At 41.9% G+C, this 22,030-nt stretch overlaps 1 protein-coding gene and 1 long non-coding RNA gene across 2 annotated transcripts in view; one reads left to right on the top strand and one right to left on the bottom strand.

Annotated features, from left to right (window-relative positions):
- Nucleotides 1-21,553, bottom strand: part of LOC310697899 (uncharacterized protein) — a gene marked incomplete at its 3' end in the record, with an annotated part of 67,578 nt that extends 46,025 nt beyond the window's left edge. The window contains exons 1-2 of the mRNA XM_083484501.1: nt 20,599-21,553; nt 20,151-20,243 (exon numbers count right to left, since the gene is read on the bottom strand). Of these exons, the coding sequence (XP_083340627.1) occupies nt 20,151-20,243; nt 20,599-20,641 (136 nt within the window). The 5' untranslated portion in view covers nt 20,642-21,553. The remainder of the gene's footprint in view (nt 1-20,150; nt 20,244-20,598) is intronic.
- LOC310698149 overlaps nt 1-22,030 on the top strand; it is a 196,295-nt gene that overhangs the window by 118,937 nt on the left and 55,328 nt on the right. The window lies entirely within an intron of this gene.

Raw genomic sequence — 22,030 nt, 5'->3', positions numbered from 1 at the left:
AAATAAGTTTTGCATATCTCAAGTTCTAGCTACTGCACTGGATAGTTAAGATCCATCAATCATTCTCACTGACGCATGTTGACATTGAGGTGACTTTAGATTTCACCCTGTCATGCAATGTTTAGTAAAATGACGCTTCACAAAGGATGAAAGAATACAACACAAAGTAGAAGAACTATTAAGATAAATAATATCCAAATCTGTTTTAATAATAAAATATAACCCAGCTGCTTAATTTCCATAATAAATATGCGTTGACTTTAATTGCTTTGAAAGACATATAGTTATTGCTTTAGGGCTGTTTGCTTTTTGGGAGGGAGGGTCTCAATACAATATCCAGCCATCTGTTAAGAAATAAATTCCTCCCAAGCTGTGAAATGCTTTAATTACTAGTTATGTCACCAAGTGTGTTTGCTTAAAAATGTGTGCGCGTGTGTGTGTACACACACACTCACACACACATATCAAGTCATCTGGTAGCAGCAGAAATGGCCCATGAATGGCTTCTTTTATGGGTTATGAGCCCAAATCAATGAGGCATAATTTGCTTAGGAAACTATTGTTGCAATGGAGCTATGACAAAGTGGCCTTACTGACACAGGGACACAGGCGACTGCTTTATAGCAAGTCAGACCATTGGTAACCCTAGCTCAGCTTTGTATGTGGCACAGTTGCGGATCTTCCAACCCACAGACCAAACATGGCCCACCAGACCTCCCCATTTGGCACATGGCACCATAAGGGCAAGCCACACCCATCCCCTAAAGATGGCACCAGGGATTGGGCAGGTAAGGAAGAGGCTTCAAGGGCAGCATTGGTGGCAAAAAGTGAGCTCCCGGTTGCCCCTTTGATGGAGTTGCTTCCACCACCCATCAGCTGGGGGAGGGAAGCAGTTTCCAGAAGCAGGAAGCAGTTTCCATTTATTGGAAGCCACTTCTGCCTCCCAACGCTGCTCCTCAAACCTCTGGAAACCAGAGTTTCAAGAAATAGTGTGGGGCTGTTTGAAAGCCCATTTGAAAGCCGCCCCTACCAAGAAAAGGTTTTCCTCTTGACCAAGATTTGGTTCCTTGCAGGTCTCTAGGTAATAAAGAAATTGGTTCCTTGTGAGAACCCAGCTCTTACTGATGAGATAATATGCTGAGAGCATCTGCATTATCTGACATGTGAAAGCCTTTTTACGTAAAATAGCTTTCCCTCACACTACTGAAACTGGTTTTTTCCTCTTTTTTGTACTCAGCTGGTGTATTTTAAAATTGCTTTAATGATACCATCCACACTTTAGGGCTTAATCAGCAAGCGGTACAAAGATTTATATTTAGTGGGTTGCTTGCATCCCACCTCCTCCCCGTAACACACACACACGGTGCAGATTCAAGCCTGAGCACCTTTCGGGAGCTTTGTTAAGACCTTAAAAGCTGGCGTTTGGCATTAGAATTGGGAGTAGGTTACTTAGGAAACAGTGCCGACAGTTCACTGAGTTAGATGAACTGTTATTCCATTTGGCTGGGTTTGGCTTTGATACCCTCAAGAGTATTCAGAATGCAGAGAAATCTAAATCTAAATAGCAATCAACCAATTGTGTATTTTTGTATTTGAGTATTTTTAGGTACATTCCGAATGACATTCAAATGTAATTTGCAGAGGTCGCTATATTTTGTTACTGCTGCAAAGCATTCAACTATCTAATAATAATCAGGGCTATTTTTGTGACACTACTCACCAGAACCTCAGGGGGTTTTTGCTGCTCATGGCAGCCATTTTCTGCTGGCCCCCCTGCCACTTTTGTCAATGAAGGAATACTGACACCTCATTTTCTACAAAAACTGGTGCCAGGTGACCATCTTTGGAGGGGGAATGCTGTGTCACATATTGGAGGGGGGACCCCATTTATGTGCTCCTATCCATGCAGCAACAGTAAAGTAAAGTAAGAATTTCGTAAGGACTAAACTGCAGTGATGTCCAAACTTTTTTTAAGAGGGCCAGATTTGATGAAGTGAAGGGCTGTGAAGGCCAACCACAGGGCCACAGGTTGAAATTCTTGAGGTTTTTTTTAGGATTTTACCCCAGGAAATAAACTGCCAAAGGGGCTGGATTAAACCGACCGGCAGGCCAGATTAGGCCCCTGAAATGGACTTTGGACATGCCTGGACTGAAGTGACAAGACCCTCAAACCTAGGTTTGCTTTTCACAGTGGACTAACCTGATTCAACAGCTTTAGATTTGTTTGTGTGTCAAGATCCCCAAGCTGCCCCAAAATTAACTCACACTTCACACAGAATTTTTGTTTAAGGTTTTTGGCGTAATTTTGGCCACAACTTTATTTAAATACACAAATGTGAGTGGTTGCTTAGGCATTGGTTATGACTATCTGTCCTTGCCCCAGGGACAGAACTGACTTCCAGATTCCAGCGGAAGCCAGTCAGGGAAAACAATATGGGGGAGAAATGAAGCTGGGTAACAGACCCTCACCTCTCCCCGCATGCTCCCAGGGGCTTGCGTGGCCCAAGCCCGATGCCAGGGATTTGGACAAAAGCATGGAATTCTCTTGCAGCACCAGCATTGGAGGGGTAGGCACTTACCCCTCCACCAACCAATTTTTTATCCAATGTCTAACCGCAAACCTTACAAGTTGTGACGATTTGCTACGCAGTAGGCAAAAACCAAACGGCACCAGTCAATCAGCCAAATGGGCAAAATTCCTACCAGGCCCCTGCCCCAAAAGCAGGCAACCCCATGACAGGCATAGCAAGGTCAAAGCGAAAACCCCCAGTTCAGTGAGGGTGGGCAGGTGATCCGGTGCACGCAGCAAAAGAGGATGCCCAAAGCTGTGTGTCCTGTATTTAAAACCTTTGTGCCCCACCCCCAAATTGGCAACATCTCCCCAGGAACTCAATTGCCCAATGACTGCCTATGGCCATCCATTAGGGATGAACATGCTTTGCGGGTCAGAACACAGGTAGATTATGCACTTCTCTCAATCTTACAATACAGTTTTGGTGCAAAAAAGGAAGTGTGCACATAAGTATGTTTTTTTAAGGTGATCAGAATGCATATTTTATAGGAAAATATGTACAGTGGTACCTCGGGTTAAGTACTTAATTTGTTCCGGAGGTCCGTTCTTAACCTGAAACTGTTCTTAACCTGAAGCACCACTTTAGCTAATGGAGCCTCCTGCTGCTGCCGTGCTGCCAGAGCACAATTTCTGTTCTCATCCTGAAGCAAAGTTCTTAACCCGAGGTAATATTTCTGGGTTAGCGGAGTCTGTAACCTGAAGCGTATGTAACCTGAAGTGTACGTAACCCGAGGTACCACTGTACTTTATAAAACGTACATGCAAAAATATTTACAATTTAAATTCGGACTTTTCATTAGAATATTTTCTTAAAGATAAAAGTCTGCATAAAACAGATTTTTATCTTTTATGACTGAGCACCTATGATTGAGCATCTATCAAAATGAAACTAAGTTTCTATCAAAATGAAACTAAATTAGGCTACTTAGTACATCCCTGACCAGAAATGGATTGCCATAAATGTGTACCGTATTTTTCGCCCTATAGGAAGCACTTTTTCCCCTCCAAAAATGAAGGGGAAATGTGTGTGTGTCCTATGGGGCGAATGCAGGCTTTCGCTGAAGCCTGGAGAGCGAGAGGGGGCGGTGCGCACTGACCCCTCTCGCTCTCCAGGCTTCAGGAAGCTATCAGCAAGCCTGGGGAGCCCACGGGAGTTCTCGCAGGGCTCCCTAGGCTGCGGATAGCAGCCTGCTGCCCGGAGCGCAGGGCGCGCTGAAGCCGCAGCTGGGGGGGAATATATATTTTTTTCTTTATTCCTCCCCCCAAAAAACTAGGTGCATCCTATGGGCCGGTGCGTCCTATAGGGCGAAAAATACAGTAATTCCCCTAATCTTTAGCTCTTTTGGATGAAAGGGCAGATCCACACCATATATTCAAAGCACATGTTTTCCTGCCAAGCATCCTGTGGAGTGGAGTTTGTTAAGGGTGCTAGGAATTGTATGCTTTAAATGAGTATTTAAATGTGCTTTAAATGTGTATTTTTCATTAAAATCTGTGAGAATGTGCCAGCTATTTTTGAACATCAGATTAAAGGCAGATTGAAGATGCCAAATTTAGTGTGTATATAAATATTCGCACACATCCTTTGAAATTGGGGCATGTATGGGTTTTTAATCAACACCACATGCTTCATTAAAAAGAATCCTAAGCAATTAAAAAAGAAATTGACTGCAACTTGCTTACACTGCACAGAATGCAATGGCTACTTGAATAAAACCACATAGCAATGCCATTCTGTGGCTTTTGTTGCATTATGTCATTTTTTCCCATGCTCTTTAGTAGTCTTGGTATGACTGCTCATTCCACTATCTGCTTAAAAAAACCGAAAAAAACCTCCTAAACTAGAATGCCACAAACACTTTCGCCTTTTTTCCTGAGGTTCATGTGAGCCTGCATTTTACAACCTTTTACTCTCTAGGCCACAACCAAAAAACCTAGGACCTCATACAGAAATCAAACCTCTCCCTTTGTGCACTCTATCTAAAAGTTTCAATGCAATTATAAGTGAAACACTGAAATATTATTAAAATCAAAAATATACACCTTGGGTCTCTAATTTTTATGTCACTTGAGAAAGTACTCCATCATTCAACTTGCTCTTTCCTGTACCTTCCCCAGTTTTCTCAATCATGATATTATTGTATAGTCAACAGGCTGTAGCAATATATAATCCTAGAAGTGATGCTGGCTCGAGGGATATCTCATTACTTGGGGGGGGGGGCAGAATTATAAGATAAAGTTAAGCAAACTGTTCAAGCAATGTGGTAGAACCAATTAATAGGACCTTTAATGACTCACAAATAATAAAATATTATCTTAGGACACATTATGTACAAATCACAGCAAATTGCTTTCCAGTTCTGCAATTTCATAAGTGATTTTTGGAAAAACTATAGATTCTTATAATCGCACAATGTTACTTGTCATTTTGATTTTCAATCCCTTTTGTAATCATTTCCAGTGTTGAGTATACAAAGTTTCTAGCTATACAAGTTGGTAGCTATCGTAAGAATGTACTAGCCCTGCTGGATCAGACCAAAGGCACATTTAGTCCAACTTTCTGATCTCACAGTTACCAAGCAGATGCCTGTGAGAAACCAAAAGCATGAATTGGGTACAATAGCACTCTGCTCATGTGTGATTCCCAGCAAACGATGAGGCATACTGCCTCCAGCCGTGGAGGTAGAACACATCTATGGCTACTAGCCACTGAGAGCCTTAACCTCCATGAATTTGACTAAGCTCTTTTTAAAGCAATCCAAGTTGGTGGCCATCATTACATATTGCAGATCCCATAGTTTAATTACGTGCTGTGTGAAGACGTTCAGCCACTTATTGTCGTCATTAAGTGTAGAGAAAGAGCTTATTTAGGCAACAGAGAGCAGCACTAGTGTAGTATAGTGCTCGCAGGCTACACCCTGACCAATGCTTATTCCTTTCCTCAGAAATAAGTGTACACACATATGAGGACATTACAAAATCACTTATAGTCTCCTATTAGGGTGGCATTAGCTCCTTTTGAGATCTTAAGCAGCTCTGGGCTGGTGGTGCCTGGATGGTGATGGGACATGGCAAGTTTAGGCTGTTTCCTGGAGGTCAGGTCTAGCCTAAATTGGTATTAGTGATGATAACCAATTTGAAGTTCCACATACATAAGAAGAGCTCTCCGAATACAGTGGTACCTCGCAAGACGAATGCCTCGCAAGACGGAAAACTCGCAAAACGAAAGGGTTTTTGGTTTTTTGAGTTGCTTCGCAAGACGATTTTCCCTATGGGCTTGCTTCGCAAGACGAAAAAACGGCAAGACGAAAAAACTTGTGGAATGAATTAATTTCGTCTTGCGAGGCACCACTGTACCAGGTGTTGGGGCCCAAAAAAGAAAAGAAAATCAGAATAGTTGGAAACAGAGGATGGTATTCAGTGCTAGCCTTACTCAGGATAGTCCCATTGAAGGTAATAAACATGACCAACTTGAGTTCATTAATTTCAATTAGTCTACTCTGAGTAGGACTTAGCTGAATACAACCCAGAGGGTTGAATTCAGTATAATTTCCCCAATATTCCAAGGACTTCCTCTCCTCTCCCTGTTCACCCCAACATCCCCACCAATCTGCCTTGGAGTATTTGTAGAACCCCCATAACAGATTTCAGGGGAGTGGAAGGAGAGGTAGTCCCAAAGGGAGAAGACCTTGGTGGTATTGGGTACTTGGGGTTGGGTACAACCCTGAAACCTAAAGTAGAATCTTTATAGCATATAGCAGAACAAGAAATTATACCATCGCTTCTGTTTGTCAATTTCTTTTTTAAAAAAAGAGATTCATACCTCCTTAGAGAGCATTTGGAGAATCTTCCTTGAGGTGGTCTAATAAATCTATTACTGAATATATCTGAATGTTGCAATATCTCCCAGACCTGCCATGATTATTAGTGCTTAAGCTTATCAGTCTTAATAATTAATACTTGCTTTTACTGCAACTCTGCTTCTCTACTACTTTATATTTATTATAGTATATATATATATATATATATATATATATATATATATATATATATATAAAATTACAGTACTTTATATTTAGTACAGTTTAATGATAGGGTCAACTGTAATAAACACCTGATTGATGAAATGCATACCATTGCCTAGGTATATATTCCTCAAAGTGAGTGCATATGTGTGTGTTTGTGTGTGTGTGTGTGTGTGTGTGTGTGTATATATATATATATGCATGTCATGAGTATGCATCAGCTTTGAAAGTGTCAGAGAGGAGGATTTTTGTTTGTTTTTGCTTCCCCTAGCAATTGCCTAGGACTCCTTAGGGAGGCCAGTTTCATACCTTGAAAATCTTGGGTCTCCACCAATCCACTGACCTGCACTCTACTACATTCATACACATATTATGCAAATGGATTTTATGATGGGGAAATAAAAAGTGCAGATTATGCAAATGTAAATCAAGCCCTCCAGGTCACCATGAATGTGGACCTCGGTGATTAAGTGTTTGTCTTTGTTTCCTTCTAATGTGTTGCCAGAACAGTTGCAAAAGAGGAAAAAGTCTGGGGTTTTATTTTCTTGCAATTTTGAAAATGTTCCATCTGTCTGGAGAGTTACAATTCATTTAGTCCCACTGTTGCGTCTCTTGAATTAAAATGCTTTCCCTGGCGGTGAATTTTTGGATGTGTATGTGTTTTTCTATTGAGATTCAGCTCTTCATGGAAGTTGACCTTTTAGAGAAAGCTTGCTTCATTGTGAATTGTGGGTGTTAGAAAGGTAAACATATTCAGTACTTGTTATTCAATGAGTTTGGATTTTGAAAGTCATTGTCAATAGGTTAATCCTTTTGTACAGACACTCTCCTTGGCAAAGAGGCATCTTATACAAATAAAGGTTTTACCACAATGCTAATTTTGCAGCCTTTCTGTCAATTGTCAAAGGAATGTATCTCTGCAGAGGTCTTAAAATTGGTTATTTGTAGTTTGCATTCACCTTGTGTCAGCACAGTTCAAAAGAGAGCTTCGGTTGCAGACTGGTTGTAATCTTGACCAAGAAGTCATTAAAACCCAGGGCTTCCATGCAGTACTTTATGGGTTGAATTTGTTCTTTGAAGCCTCTTGCAAATATTTATAAGTGTCGTGGGCATCAAAGCTTTTCCCTAGGAGGGAAAAAGAGAAGAGCAAACACTTCTTTAACGTTAAAGGTCCTTGAGGAAGTGGGGGGTGTGTGCCTTCTCTGGTGAAATAGAATTTTCTCTTGAAATCATAGAATGGGAAATCAGGGATCAGAAATAGATCATGAACACCATCTTTGATAGGCTTTTGAGAAATTGATTGATATGCAAGGCCACAATATCACTCAGGTTTTGTTTTGTTTCAAAAAAGCAGATATTTAAAGTTATTTATCTTAATATTACCACTTTCTAGATATTCTCTGTCCTTGCATTATGCATTATATTCTGAAACACATTTGCATGCTATGTTTATTTTTATTTTATATAGACAGGATGCTGTAGCATGCCTTCCATATCAATGCTAAATCATTTTTTGCTAATTTATTGGGTCATTTTATCAACAACTAGAAAGGGCCCAATGAGGAATTAAAGTACAGTCCCCAATTTGTGCTATGCATGCCCAATTACTGTAAGAAAAGTTCAAGAAGGTCCCTGCTGTTTTTGAAATTACAACATGATCTAATTCTCCTTCTGAAAATATTTTCATAGGTTTGTGATGGAACTGTGCACAAACAACAACAAAAACCTGCTCTATCCTTCATACTGTCAGTTGATTGCTGAGTATTTCATGGAAGTAAACAACTGTACCACTTGTTGCAGAAAGCTTCCAATTAGAGACTTTTAGGCAAATATCTCACTAATTAGGACTAATTAGGCATTCCTTGCTCTATTTTTCATGCAAGCCAGCAGTGGTTTCCAATTAGAATTCTAGCAGATTTGGGCTGCAATCCTCTATCCACTTACCCAGAGTAAGACTGACCAATCACCCTCAGTGTGATTTATTTCCGAGTAGATATTTCTTCATCCATACATAAACTAACATATTTGTCTAATCCTCTTCAAGTCATTCAAGTTGAAGACACTCAGAACACCCTGCAGTGATAAATTCCAGAGCTCATATTCCAAATTTGAGCTTCGTTGGAAAACTCCGGGTTCTAGTGTTAAGAATAAGTGTTAAGAATGAGGCTACTAATAAGCTCATCCCCAGTGTTTTGAGAATTGCAACACTACCACATTCTCAAATTTCTTGCCTTTTCCTTCCTTCTGTTGTTTATAAGCTTCCCACCAGGTGCCGTGTGCAAGGCCAAAATTTGATGCCTGTAAGAGACGCTCTGGTCTTTGGCGTAGAGATGTGAAGCTCTGGCAGGGTTCTAGAGCCCTTCTATTTCCTTCCCAAAGCAGAGCATGCGCTAACTAGGCTTTGGGAAGGAAGCAGAAAGGTGCCCTGCCCAGTTGGCCTCTGTGCCCTGGGGGGGGGGGGAGACCAGTTACACTGCCCTAAATCCACCTCTATACCCACCATTTGAAAATACTGTAGCAGTGTACAACAACATCAACAAAAGGATTGAAATAATTAAAGAGCTAAAACAAAAATATTAAATCCATTTGCAAAGCTTATAGGAACCATATCTAACAATGCTGCCCTGAAAAAGTCTGGCTGGGGGGAAAAGGATGTCCTACCTGAATTTCCAAGGGGAGTGTATTCCAAAGTAATGGATAGAATCACACTAAATATACTTCCTGGACATGTGGCCCCCACAAGAGGGTCTCACTTTGTGATCAAAGGCTTTGAGTAAGAAGCTGTGGGAAGCTGTGGTTATATTCCTATCTCTGCAGGCAGTGCATAAACAGGTTTATTGCTGTGGGATTCTTTATTTTTATTTTTGCAATGATGACCTCATATTAATATTCAAGGAGAGCTGGTTCTTCAGATGCCTACTAGGACAAGAGCTTTTGCCAGACAAATAATTACATGGCATGGTCAGGGAGAATCAATAAACACTGTGCAATTTTACAATTAAGCCTCTTGTCTGAGACAGAGTATGCCCATCATTTCAGCTCTTTAGCAGTTTGAAAAGCTATCATAAAACAATTAATACCTAGCAAAAATAGCAACTAGATTTTATGCAAGCAAGAAGCAAGTTGTTGTTTTTGTTGTGGTGTTTTTTGGATATCTCCTGCCTTACATTGTGATTTATCCCTCAGTCAGAGATAACTTCAAGTATCACACCATGTTTGTGTGGGGGTCATACTGTTCATAACAGTGGCTATCAGTGCTGGAACACTTGCCCAGATACACCCTATGTTGCACAACTCCATAAAAAGGTGTGTTGTAGTCATTTAAAAAGTGTACCTTGCTTTTCATCATCCCAGGAGCCTATAAAGTAAAAATGACATAAAAGTGCACAGCCCTCCACTTCCTTTGGTGCACTCCTCCCCCCCACCACCAGCCGAGAAAGAATGAATAAGTGAGGGATAAATGATTGAAGAGAGAGGATGACTGTGGTTCATTTGGATGAATGAATAAGTGTGTATGATGGATGATTTATATGCCTCCCATCTGACTGGGTTGCCCCAGCCACTTTGGGTGGTTCCCAACAAAAAATAGTAATAGCACAATACAACACCACACACTAAACACTTCCCTTCAGGTGTCTTTAAAAAATCACATAGCTGTTTATCTGCATGACATGTGTTGGGAAGGCATTCCACAGGGCAGGTGCAACTACCAAAAAAACTACCATTCATACCTGGTATGAATGTACATTTGTGCGTGAGAAAGAGATAAAATATTGTAATGGGTGATTAATGAAAGGGAGGCAGGGAGAGAAGGAGTGTCCCATTCATATATTTTTTGCTTTGACCCCGTCCATTGCCATCGGTATGTGGCCCCTGACCACTTTTGGCCAAGGCAAGAGTGAGGAACTTCCTTATTTTGCACATGAGGCCATTTATGCTCCGGCAAGCCCACCTGCCCTACACCTGATGCTATATGTGGAGCAGGCAGAGAAACGTCTGAGCAAAAGAAGGGTTGAGGCACCACTGATCAGCTAATCAACACAGTGCATGAGACCCAGGTTGTAGTAGAGCTTCTGAGTTGGAGAATGGCAAGGACAGAGGGGCACTGGTATTATCGACTCATCTTGTGGATGTTCTTCTGGGTGTGGCAATTCCTGTGTGCAATTCTTCTTCTGATGCAATTCCCTGAAGAAGGTGAATCTGATCGCAGGGTCATGGCAAGCCAAACTGTGCAGATCCAAACTGTGCAGATTCAAGTAACGGTTAGATTTTGTAGTTATATGGAGTCGTTGTTTATTTGGTTATGCATCCCAGTTAACCCAATTTAAATTAAACATAGTTATTCAAATCTCTGGAGCAATTGCATTTGACTGTTGTGTTCAGGTCTGCTTGCTGCATCTCCAAACGGATATTGTAGAGCTGGAAAGGGCTCAGAAAAGGTAAACCAAAATTTTCAAGGGGCTGGAACGATTCCTAGATGAGGAAAGGTTACAACATTTGGGGCTTTCTTAAAGGTAAGCAGGTACTTGATAAAGGTGCAGACATTTATCCCTGGTGTGGAGAAAGTGGTTAGAGAGTTCTTTTACTCTCATAATGTTAGAACCTGGGGACATCCAATGAAGCTCAGTAATGGAAGATTCAGGAGAATCAAAAGTAAGCACTTCTTCCCATATTACATAGTTAAACTATGGAATTTACTTCCTCAAGATGTAGTGATGGCCACAAACCTAGGGCTGTTTGCCCCACTGCTTTCCCCTGGGGAAACCCAATCTTTAGCAAAGGTCAGTTGGGTTTTGTCCAGATTGGAGAGTGGGTTTTCCCTTAGAAAGGAGCAGGCCAGGGGGCCACCAGGTGGCGCGTTGGAAGATGGCCGACAATAACATCTCTCTGACCCATACGAGGTACTAAGGGGCTGCTATGGGAAGTAGGCAGCCTTCCTATACTCCCCCAGGATGTGGGGGAGTGCTGTCCTGCCAGCGGTGTTCACAATGCACCCTCTGAAACGAGTGATGGGGGTGCTGAACACTTGGCACAGACCCTCGGTGAAGTAAGCTCTTCCTGACGCCGATTCCAATCAGCGCGTGCTGGTTGCTGCAGCTTGGAATTATAATTGGAAACATACGATTGGAAAGGAAGCTGAAAGCATATACATCAAGTAAAGCTCGACCGATAAGGCTGCTGATCTATGGATCTCTGCGACCAGGAGTGACGGACGGATAAGTAAATCTTCTGATGAACTACCATAAGGAGACTGTATGTTTGGAACGAAGGGGGGGGGGGGTGGAGGAAAAAACTCTTTTTTTCTGCATGATGTGACATTAATAACCCTTCACCCCAGATAGAAATAAGATCGGCGCGTTTCTATGAATCACAGGCAGGATTTTAAGAACTATGTGGGATGGAGTATAATAGGAAAGGAGACTGGAGAACGGTGAGAAAAGAGGAAAATTTTAATGACGCAGTTAAAAAATGGCGTCTCGCCAGGACAGGTCTGCCAGAGGAAGAAGGACTGGGGTAGGAGAATCAGGATTGTTTGATGAGAAGGAATGCTGGAGTGTAAGTTTGACCTGACAGAACCCCCAGACTCATTTGATTTATTCGGTAAGCCTGAGAAAAATAAAGGACAGATCGGAGATTAATTTTGTTTATGGAAGCGTTGTACGGAGGCTGTCCCGGATCGATATGATTTTTGGAAGAGTACAAAACCCACATAGAATGCCAGCTTTCCATCTGCTAGTGAATATCATCAGAGGTCGCAAAGAAAGGAATTTTTGATAACAACAAGAAGAGAAAGGAAGTAATAAAGCTCTATCCGGATCAAACTGGACAGAACTGTCTAATTAATGCAGTAAGATAAGTGATGTTGTTTTGGACTCGAGCCGAGCTTGATGTATGGGTACCCCCAACAAAATTTAAAATTTGGCTGTACAATTTGGAATCAATGTGATACGTAATGTGATGTGATTGGCCTGTTAATAAAAATTATTTAAAAAAATAAAATAGAAAGGAGCAGGCCAAAGCGAAAACCACTCAAACCCATGCCTGGAAAGTGTTGGTCAAGCGGAAAACCGCTTGGACTCATGCATTCTAGGCATGGGACAAGTGGAAGTGTGGATGAATCCTTAGATGACTTTAGAGTTTTAGACAAATTAATGGAAGATAAGGCTCTCAATGCCTTCTAGCTAGGATTGCTGTGTTTTACCTTTAGTATTGGAGGTGGTAAACCTCTCAATACTAGTCACTGGAGAACACAGTAGGGAGTGTGCTGTTGTGCTCTTTTCTTGATTCCTGGGCTTCCCATAGGTGTCTGGTGAAAAGAGGATGCTGGACTAGAGAAGCTTTTGGTCTTATCCAGATGTCATCTTTTTTTCTGGGTTGCCCTACACTCCACATTACATTGTAAGGCTCTGATAAGCTGCAAAGTTGGTTTCTGAGACCATGTTGATACTGGATGAGTGGATAGTTGATTCAAAATGGACTCCTGTCCTTTACAGTTGTATACATCAACACAGTCAATATTTAACTTCTAGGCCTTGAAGTCAGAGTATAATGGCAATTGCTTTCATGCCCTAGACTCACAGAGGAAGTGGGTAATGGAAGATGAGCGTGATCAGTCTCCTTCTCCCAGCTGGCTGTGAGGTTGCATTGTGTGACCCAGAAATTACAGGCAGATCCTCCATTGCTTTATTACTGCATAGCTCACTCTGGCATGTATTTCTCAATTGCCCAGTCATCCCATCTAAGAACTGGTTCTGCCTACTGGCTTTAAGCGTGTGAATGAAGCCTTCGAAGATACACAAGCTCCCTCCACCCTAAAACAAAAACAAAACACCCCAACCCTCACTGATATGTTCTCTGCTTTTCTGTACCCATTACTATAGCTCTGTATTTTCTTGTTGTGGCTCAAGGGAGATTCAGGAAAAGGAGGGATTTGCATTGCAGAAAGAATAAATCCCCTCCTTTCACACTGCAGCCCTGATCCAAAATGTAGAGTCAGGGTGGCTATGTGTCATAGTTTACAGTAAGGATGAACAAAGCTGTCAATTACAGTTTCTTTCATTCTTATGTTCAGTTTTCCACATTCCTACATCTGTTTGTTAATATTTCTTTCATGAGAACTCAGCATCTTGGTGGACAGTTATCCTAATATATTCATTTTTTTGTACAATTTTCCCTAATAAAATGCATTTATGTAGATTGTTTTCATCAATGTATAGATTTTTATGAGCTTCCCCCCTAATTTACATACCCATTTTTAGTTGGTGAATTGCATCACAAAATCTGGCATCATGTGAATTTCAAAGGCTAGCTGCATTTCAGTTTGTGTATTATTTCGGGCAATGAGATTTACATGGGTTCATATTAAAATGCCAGCCAAATGGGATTTTTCTCCCATCCCTAGTTCACAGAGGACAATCCTCTATTTGAAGGGTGGTTGGAGGACTGCTCATCATTTGAAGATATCCTCTGTTTGATGGGCTGCCCAGTGTAAATCCAGATAAAATGATGGATAATGAGAATGGAGCCTATACGGGCCTTGATGTTGCCCATCAACAGTGAGCCTCTGGACAGCAAACTGAGTAGACATATTTGGTCACAGTGCTCCCCAATGCAGTGAGATATATTGCATCTCCATATGCATTATTGTATATATTTCTAGATTTTATCTATACATGTAAATCAGCATATGCAAGGCTTATGCAAATCTGCATCTACTTTGTTCTGGTTATTGTTTTTGAGGCATGAAAGTGACAGTCCTAAATTCACCTCCCCTCCCTCAGCCACTGGAGCCAACTCCAGGGGGCCGTGGGTGATTCAACACCCACAATAATATATTTGCTGGGGCTGGGCCTCCTCAAAGTCAGTGTGCAAAGTTGAAGCACTTTGTTGCCGGCAGCCACAATATTCGGTGCAAGATGGCACCTGTGCCCTCAGCTGATTTTAGGAAAAGAAATAATGGACCAGGTTTAACTGACGTGGTGCATTAGCGGAAGCACTCCCATAAATATAATGGGGGTTTCTCTGTCTCCTGCTCCCACCTCCCCCAAATTCATTCTGGAGAGACAGCAGGAGAGGGGGGGTTGTTTTGTTTTCCATCTGGTAAGTCCACTCACCCTCTCTTGTGGGCACCAATGCAGACTGGCATTCCCCTCCCCCCCACTGGAATCCGACATGGGAAGTCCCGGGGACTGTTTCCCAAGGAAAGGAAATGTCTGGGCTGAGCTTGTTGCCTCAGTAATTGGTCCCACCTGCTAGCCTAATCAGCAAATCATGAGAGGGCATGGGCCACCAGGGAGTGGGCTTAACCAGCCTCTCAATATATTGCATAGGCATGTGGAACGATCAGGTTAGCAAGATGTTGAATTACACCCATGTATATTAAGATATAGAGGTATGGGCAAGCTGCATAAAGTGAAGCTTGGCCCTAAACCACGATCCAAGTAAGTAATCTCTCCTCCTTGATCACCACCAGAGACAAATACAGTATTTTGCTGCTACTGCTGTCATAAATCATTTAATAAATCATATGTCCAAACATACAGACAAGCCTGCAGCTAGAGAAACCATGTTATTTCTCCTCCATGCAGGGAGGCCTGATAAGGCAGGTAAGAAACAGCTGGGGAGAGATGCAGCTGTGGACAGTGAGACATCAGAGTTTCTTGTAACCAAGCGGGAAGTGAAAGCATGAGACAAAAAGAGGGCCTTGTTAAGATATTCCTCTCACGGAACTATGGTTTACAGAGTCATTTAACAGTGTGTATCTCTTCCCAGGGAAATCTGGGAATGGTAGCTCTGAAAGAGAAACAGGGGTACCTTAACAACTCTCAGCAGTCCGAACAAACTACACTTCCCAGGATTCTTTGGGGGTTGCTTGAGGGATGCAATTTGAAGTGGCATGATAATGCTTTAAATGTATAGTGCCAATGTGTCTACCATTGAACCAAAACACAGAAGGCAGAAGGTGCTGGGAAGGAACTTGAGGGGCTGGCAGGGTGATGCCTCAGACTATATCCAACAAGAAACTGCTGGAGCGCATTCATGTCAATATCCTGTACCTAAGAAACAATCATAAACTGAACTGTTCAGTGGTTGTCGCTACAGGAAGAAAGGTACTCACAACATGGACACCAGACCTCTTGAAATAGCCCTGCCCATGGAATAACTTGTTACAAGATCTTGTTCCCCAGTGAGTATAAATGTGGTGGCGATTTTGCAGAAGAAACCCCTGAGAGTACAAATTCCACACACACACCCCAAACACACCTCACCCCACCAGCTACCACAAGGAGAAATAAATCTCCACAGCAACCTGCATTATTAACTACTCGAGCACCCATACATTAGATGAACTCTGGGTCTCGGCTTGCTTTAATGTAGCCACTGTAACCTGAATAGAATGAGGGATGGTTGCGTGAAGCCACGAGGGAATTCCTTTTTTAGATGTTAGAGCCATAGGTCACTGAATGGGTTAATTGCACCCACTTATCTTTTTAAGGCTGAGCTATGATGTTTAGACTAAACCCCTTTAAAGCATTTAATCCCTGACAACTGGTGTTACAGCATTTAGTTTCTAAATGTACAAGGGCTATCAAATTTTATGGTATAACAAAATTAAGGTGTTACGACTAGCAGTGGGAACATACCTATTTTTACCTCTCTAAACTATAAATACTTAAGGTAAAGCCAAGACTGAAGAATGTTTCCAAACCTATAAAAAAGTAGCTCCTAATTTCACGTTTCAGAATAGAACAGGGAGTGTTATGCTGCAGTATTTTAGAACTACACAGTGCTTTTATTTTAAAGCCTATGGCTGTTCATTGTGAATATGGCTCAGATGCTTAAATCCTCCTTAATGTGAGCTGAAGTGCATGCAGGACTTCAGTGTGTGAGTTTAGTACCTTATAAAGGCCTAAATGTATAGTCTCAGGTTCTGTCAGGAGCTCGGTCCTGTTATTATGCAACTGAATGTTTCCTTGTCATCTGGAGGACAGAAAAATGAGAATGGGCCTTTTCTGCAGTGGCTCCATGCTTGTGAGATGCTGTCCCCAGGAAGGCTCACCTGGCACCTTCATTACATATCTTTAGGCACTAGGCTAAACATTCCTCTTCTCCTAGGCCTTTGGCTACTTAAACAATCCATGGCCTTTTAAACTAGGGTGGGGTATTGTTTTCGTTTGTTACTATGATATGTATTTTTTATGTTTTTATACTGCAAACCACCCAGGAACATCAAGCAGATAAAGTCCTCACCGCAGTGAACACCATAGAGAATTATTACCATTCATGTCTATGGGAAAACATAAAGTCCTGTTTTTCCGTGCAACAGTGCAGTGGGGGGAAAACATCTGTGAAGAACATGCCCCATATTCTGTTCTGTGATCAATGGGGTGAACCTGTCCATTGAACCAGCATAAGAGGGCAGATGGTTGGGGGCTGGAAAATTGGCAGGCTTATACTGTGACGTACCATCCTACCCACCCTAATGGGCTCGACTTCACTGACTGCACCCACTCCCAACCTCCACATTGTTGGTGTAATGTGAACAATGACTTCTTCCATGTCTTGACTTAGCATATCTCCCACCTCTGGATGTTCAGAGATTGAATGTAGAATATGCTGGGTCATTCACCCTCCCATTGGTTCAAGGATGTAGAGACTGGTGTGACAGTCTCTAGGGCATTGCTTTCCTTATGGTCCTGTTTGCATATTGTGTTGTCTTGTCCTGTCATGTCTATCCAGCTTGCTGCCAGGGGCGGGGAAACTGTTTTAACTGAGAAGAGCATGGGAGTTTAGCATTGTAATTTCACGTGGATTAATTTTGGGGCAGAATCCCAGCATACGGTTCTTTCCTGCCATTTAAAATTTGGTGTGACCTGGTGTTCCACAGTTCCATAAACCAACAAACGCTGCTGTGTAAAAGGAACAATAAGACATTGGGACAGAAGCACTTGCTTCTGTGTGCTGGTCCCTCAAACCCTTGAGTACCCCCAGAAGAAAAGCACTGTAACACACTAAACTACATGTCTGAATGCAGCCTTAGTCACATTATTATTTTTAAGGGTCTACTCTGAGTAAAACATAGCTGATTGCCTCTCAAGGTCCCCAAGAGCACATACAGAATCTATGCACTTGGAGGTTGTGGGGAGGGGGGCACAACAAGTGTGGTGCTTCCAGAGGAGGGCAACCAAAATGGTCAAAGGCCTGGAAACGATGCCTTATGAGAAACGGCTAAGGGAGCTGGGCATGTTTAGCCTGGAGAAGAGGAGGTTAAGGGGTGATATGATAGCCATGTTCAAATATATAAAAGGATGTCACATAGAGGAGGGAGAAAGGTTGTTTTCTGCTGCTCCAGAGAAGCGGACATGGAGCAATGGATCCAAACTACAAGAAAGAAGATTCCACCTAAACATTAGGAAGAACTTCCTGACAGTAAGAGCTGTTTGACAGTGGAATTTGCTGCCAAGGAGTGTGGTGTAGTCTCCTGCTTTGGAGGTCTTTAAGCAGAGGCTTGACAACCATATGTCAGGAGTGCTCTGGTGGTGTTTCCTGCTTGGCAGGGGGTTGGACTCGATGGCCCTTGTGGTCTCTTCCAACTCTATGATTCTATGATTCTATTATTCTCTCTTCCCCCCACCCAATGCTTTTGGTGAACCTGGTATTTCATTATGAAAATGGCTGTGATATAAGCAAAAAAGAAACCAGCAGAGTTAGTGATATAGCTTCTAGATTGGACCTAGCAGGAAATACCACAATCATACTTCTTCTTCTTCTTTTAAATCTTTCTGTACTTTTACGAGTACTTGTAATTGACAGTGTGCTTCAGCCCCAGCTGTGTTGTGCAGTTTAACATCATGAAGGCTTTCAATTTCCTTTAACTTTCTAATATGTTCCAAAGTCACTTTTTCTTAGGTTCTTGGCATAACCAGTCTTCTTTGAATTATTATAGAACAAACAGCAAGTGGCAGGCAATTCGGAAGAAATTATGTGGTGTTTGAGAATTTAAAAGACCTTTTGCATTTCCTTCTTGCAAATTTGCAAAAAGGAAAAGGCAAGTGAGGGACTAGAAATGAAACTTTAATGTGGATATGATATGTGCCCTTTGCCACTTGATGGAACTTCTGCTGTGCATTTGCACAGAGTCATAATATCTCTGAACAGAAGAAAAGCCTTCACAATTAATATACCAAAACTATATATCAACATTCTGCATATACATTGAATAGGTAAAAAGGGGAGAAAGAACTGCTGTTAGCTCTTTTTATCATTCTATTTCATCAAAATGCTGGTGAATGCTTATTTGCATAATCTCATTCTTTTTATTTTCTATAGAAAAATACTGTGTGTTCCATAAAACTGTGCACCAAGTAACCACCCCCCACAATGCACCCTTGATCATAGTTGTAAAACCTCCTTTGCATACACCTTAGCTTGTCAATATCCTTCTTAAATTGTGGTCCCCAGAACTGGACACAGTACTCCATGTGCTGTCTGACCAAGGCAGAGTAGAATGATGCTATTACTTTCCTTGATTGGGATGCTATACTTCTATTGATGCTGCCTAGAATAGCATAAGCCTTTTTTGCTGCTTCTTCACACTGCTGACTCATATTAAGCTTGTAGTCTACTAAGATTCCATTTACATACTAGATGTCTCCTATCTTATACAGTGGTACCTCGGGTTAAGTACTTAATTCATTCTGGAGGTCCATTCTTAACCTGAAACTGTTCTTAACCTGAAGCACCACTTTAGCTAATGGGGCCTCCTGCTGCTGCTGCGCCGCCGCTGCACAATTTCTGTTCTCATCCTGAAGCAAAGTTCTTAACCTGAAGCACTATTTCTGGGTTAGCAGATCTGTAACCTGAAGCATATGTAACCTGAGGTACCACTGTAGTTGTGCAGCTGGCTATTCCTGACTAACCTTACCTTTATCCCTATTGAAATTCATTTTGTTAGTTTGGGCCCAGTTCGCCAATCTGTTAAGGTCATTTTGAATCTCAATTCTGTCTTCTGTGTATTAGCTACCCCTTGCAGCTTGGTGCCATCTGCAAATTGGGTGATCATTCACTAAAGTTCCTTCATCCAGCTTGTTTATTAAGACATTGAACAACAATGGGCCCTGGACAGAACCCTTTGGCATCCCACTGATGATGAGGAACCATTAGTGAGCACTCTTTGGGTTCAGTGAGTCAACCCAGCAACAAATCCACCTAACACTTGTCTCATCCATCCCACACTTTGTCAGCTTCTCTGAAAGAATAACAAGGGGGATTTTGTCAAAAGCCTAACAGAAATCAAGTTACTTTACATCCACAGCAATCCCCTAATCCACCAAGTTTGTAACTCTATAAAAGAAAAAAGTTTTTGAGAAACCCATGCTGAGTCTGAGTAATCGCAGCATCCTTTTCTAAGTGCTTGCAGACTGTTTATCTGATGCAGGGCCCTTCCTAGTATTGAGGTCAAGCAGACTGGTCCAGCAGACCTGGGTCTGCTTTGTTCCCCTTGTTGAAGCTGGGGACAACATTTGCCCACCTTCGGTTTGCAGGGACCTCACCTGTTCTCCAAGAATTCTGAAAGATGGTAGACAGAGGCTCTGAGATTACACCTGCTAGCTCCTTTAGTACCCTTGAGTATAGCTCATCAGGTTCTGAGAAACATGAGAAATGAAATTATTTGTAACAGTGTTTTACTGAAAATTAATGAAAAAATAATTATTATTTTTAAAACTGAAATTAAATGCAGCATGGCAATACAAGCAATGTGTCAACATATCTTTTTAGTGGTCACTCAAAAGCCTGGGCAAATATTTATTTATCCGGAGCATTTGTAACCCCCTCTTCAGCCAGAAAGGCTCCCAGAGCAGCTTATATAATGATCAAAACAAGACAGTCCCCACCTGAAGACATACAATCTAAAAAATATGGCACACAAGGGAAAGGGGATAAGAAAGGAAGAGGAAAATCAAAACTCAAGTACCAATTTCTAAATCATGAAATACTCACCAGTCACACTCATGCTTTCACCACAGATGCAGCTTATCAGCATTCCAACTCTCGTTCAGAAGCCAAGTTAACTCACATGCCCAACGACAACCCCAGTTGATCCAGCCTCTTCCCTAGCAGCAAGCCCATCTGTAACTAATTGTCCTGGGGGAGTGCCCTCTCCACACCCCATAGGAGCTTTGCCTGTGGCTAGACTCACAGTTAAGTCAGGCCCCACATCATCCCTGCTTCTGAGTGTGCAGTGGTAGCCAAAGTCATTTTGGTCCCTGAGGTGCAATAGCAAATGGCATCCCACTCTCTACCCACCTGTCTAAGTCTATCAACATAGTACAGTAGGCTTCTGACACAAGTTGTTCTGACATCTGAGATGGGATGGTGGTGGTGAGGAAACAAAAATATTCTTCCCCCAGGAAGTAAAATTACAACAACAAATTGAATTTTATTGACACCGCCTATCAGTTGCCTAAGATGGCTGACTCACTCTGCCTGTTGTTAGAGCTGGCCCCAACAGATAGTACCCTCCTTTGTCTCAGTGCTTTCCTCAGGTCAGGTCCAGAAAAGCGCACAAGTGCCTCTCCCTCGCCTGGCAGTAAAAATGCAGTGACTTTGCTTCCATTTTATGAAATCCCAAATTAGGTGGTTACAGGAAGCCGTATCACTCTACCTGTTGGAAAGGCTGGTTTTGAAAGGGTATATTCAAAGAAACTCCCTGAATGATCTGTTATATATGCACCTCAGGAATGATTCAGACTTTGAAGGAGAAAATTTCCCAGCTCATGCACCGTCACACAGCCACCCAACCCTCCAAAGATGCTTCGGCGGCTGATCTTTTTACAGGGTGATCAAGTGGCTTTTATTGAGTTGAATACATTTGCTCACTCGGTTTTGGAGAGTCGTCCTTCATTTATTCTTTCCCTTTGGAAGTACTTTCAGGTGCAAATTGCTGCTATCTGAAGTCTTGAACTGAGAGGCTATTATTCTCCATGCTCAGATTAAATTAATTTTGAACAGTTTAATGCAGCATGTCCGAGCTTCAAGTCCAAGTGGTGTCAAATCTATTTCTCTGCTTTTTTAAGCTGCACCTTCAAGGGCAGTATGACTCATGCTGAAAGTATTCTAATGGATTTTGCTAAGCGTTATTATTTTTGTTTCATTTGCAAGCCATCAGGCAACAAATGATAATCATTTTCTTCGTGAATTTATAGAAAAGGAGGCATCATTCTGAGCCACTCCAAATAGGAATGTGTTTCATTTGCCTTGCTATTCAAATGAAATCAACAGGGTGGGGAACGCAGACGCCATTGCAGCGAGATGTATTAAAAGCTAATGGGAAAAGATGAGGAACTTATGCTATGTTTTTGTTGTGCAAAGAAGGAAATACCTTAGATGGAAGCCTGTGTAGTAAAATTAAGAGGTTTTTATTGGTGGGCTG

This window comes from Podarcis liolepis (assembly GCF_965112155.1).
Source record: "Podarcis liolepis genome assembly, chromosome: Z".
NCBI classification, from domain to species: domain Eukaryota; kingdom Metazoa; phylum Chordata; class Lepidosauria; order Squamata; family Lacertidae; genus Podarcis; species Podarcis liolepis.
Note: the sequence above shows the minus strand (reverse complement) of the source record. Positions and strands in the feature narration are given on the sequence as shown.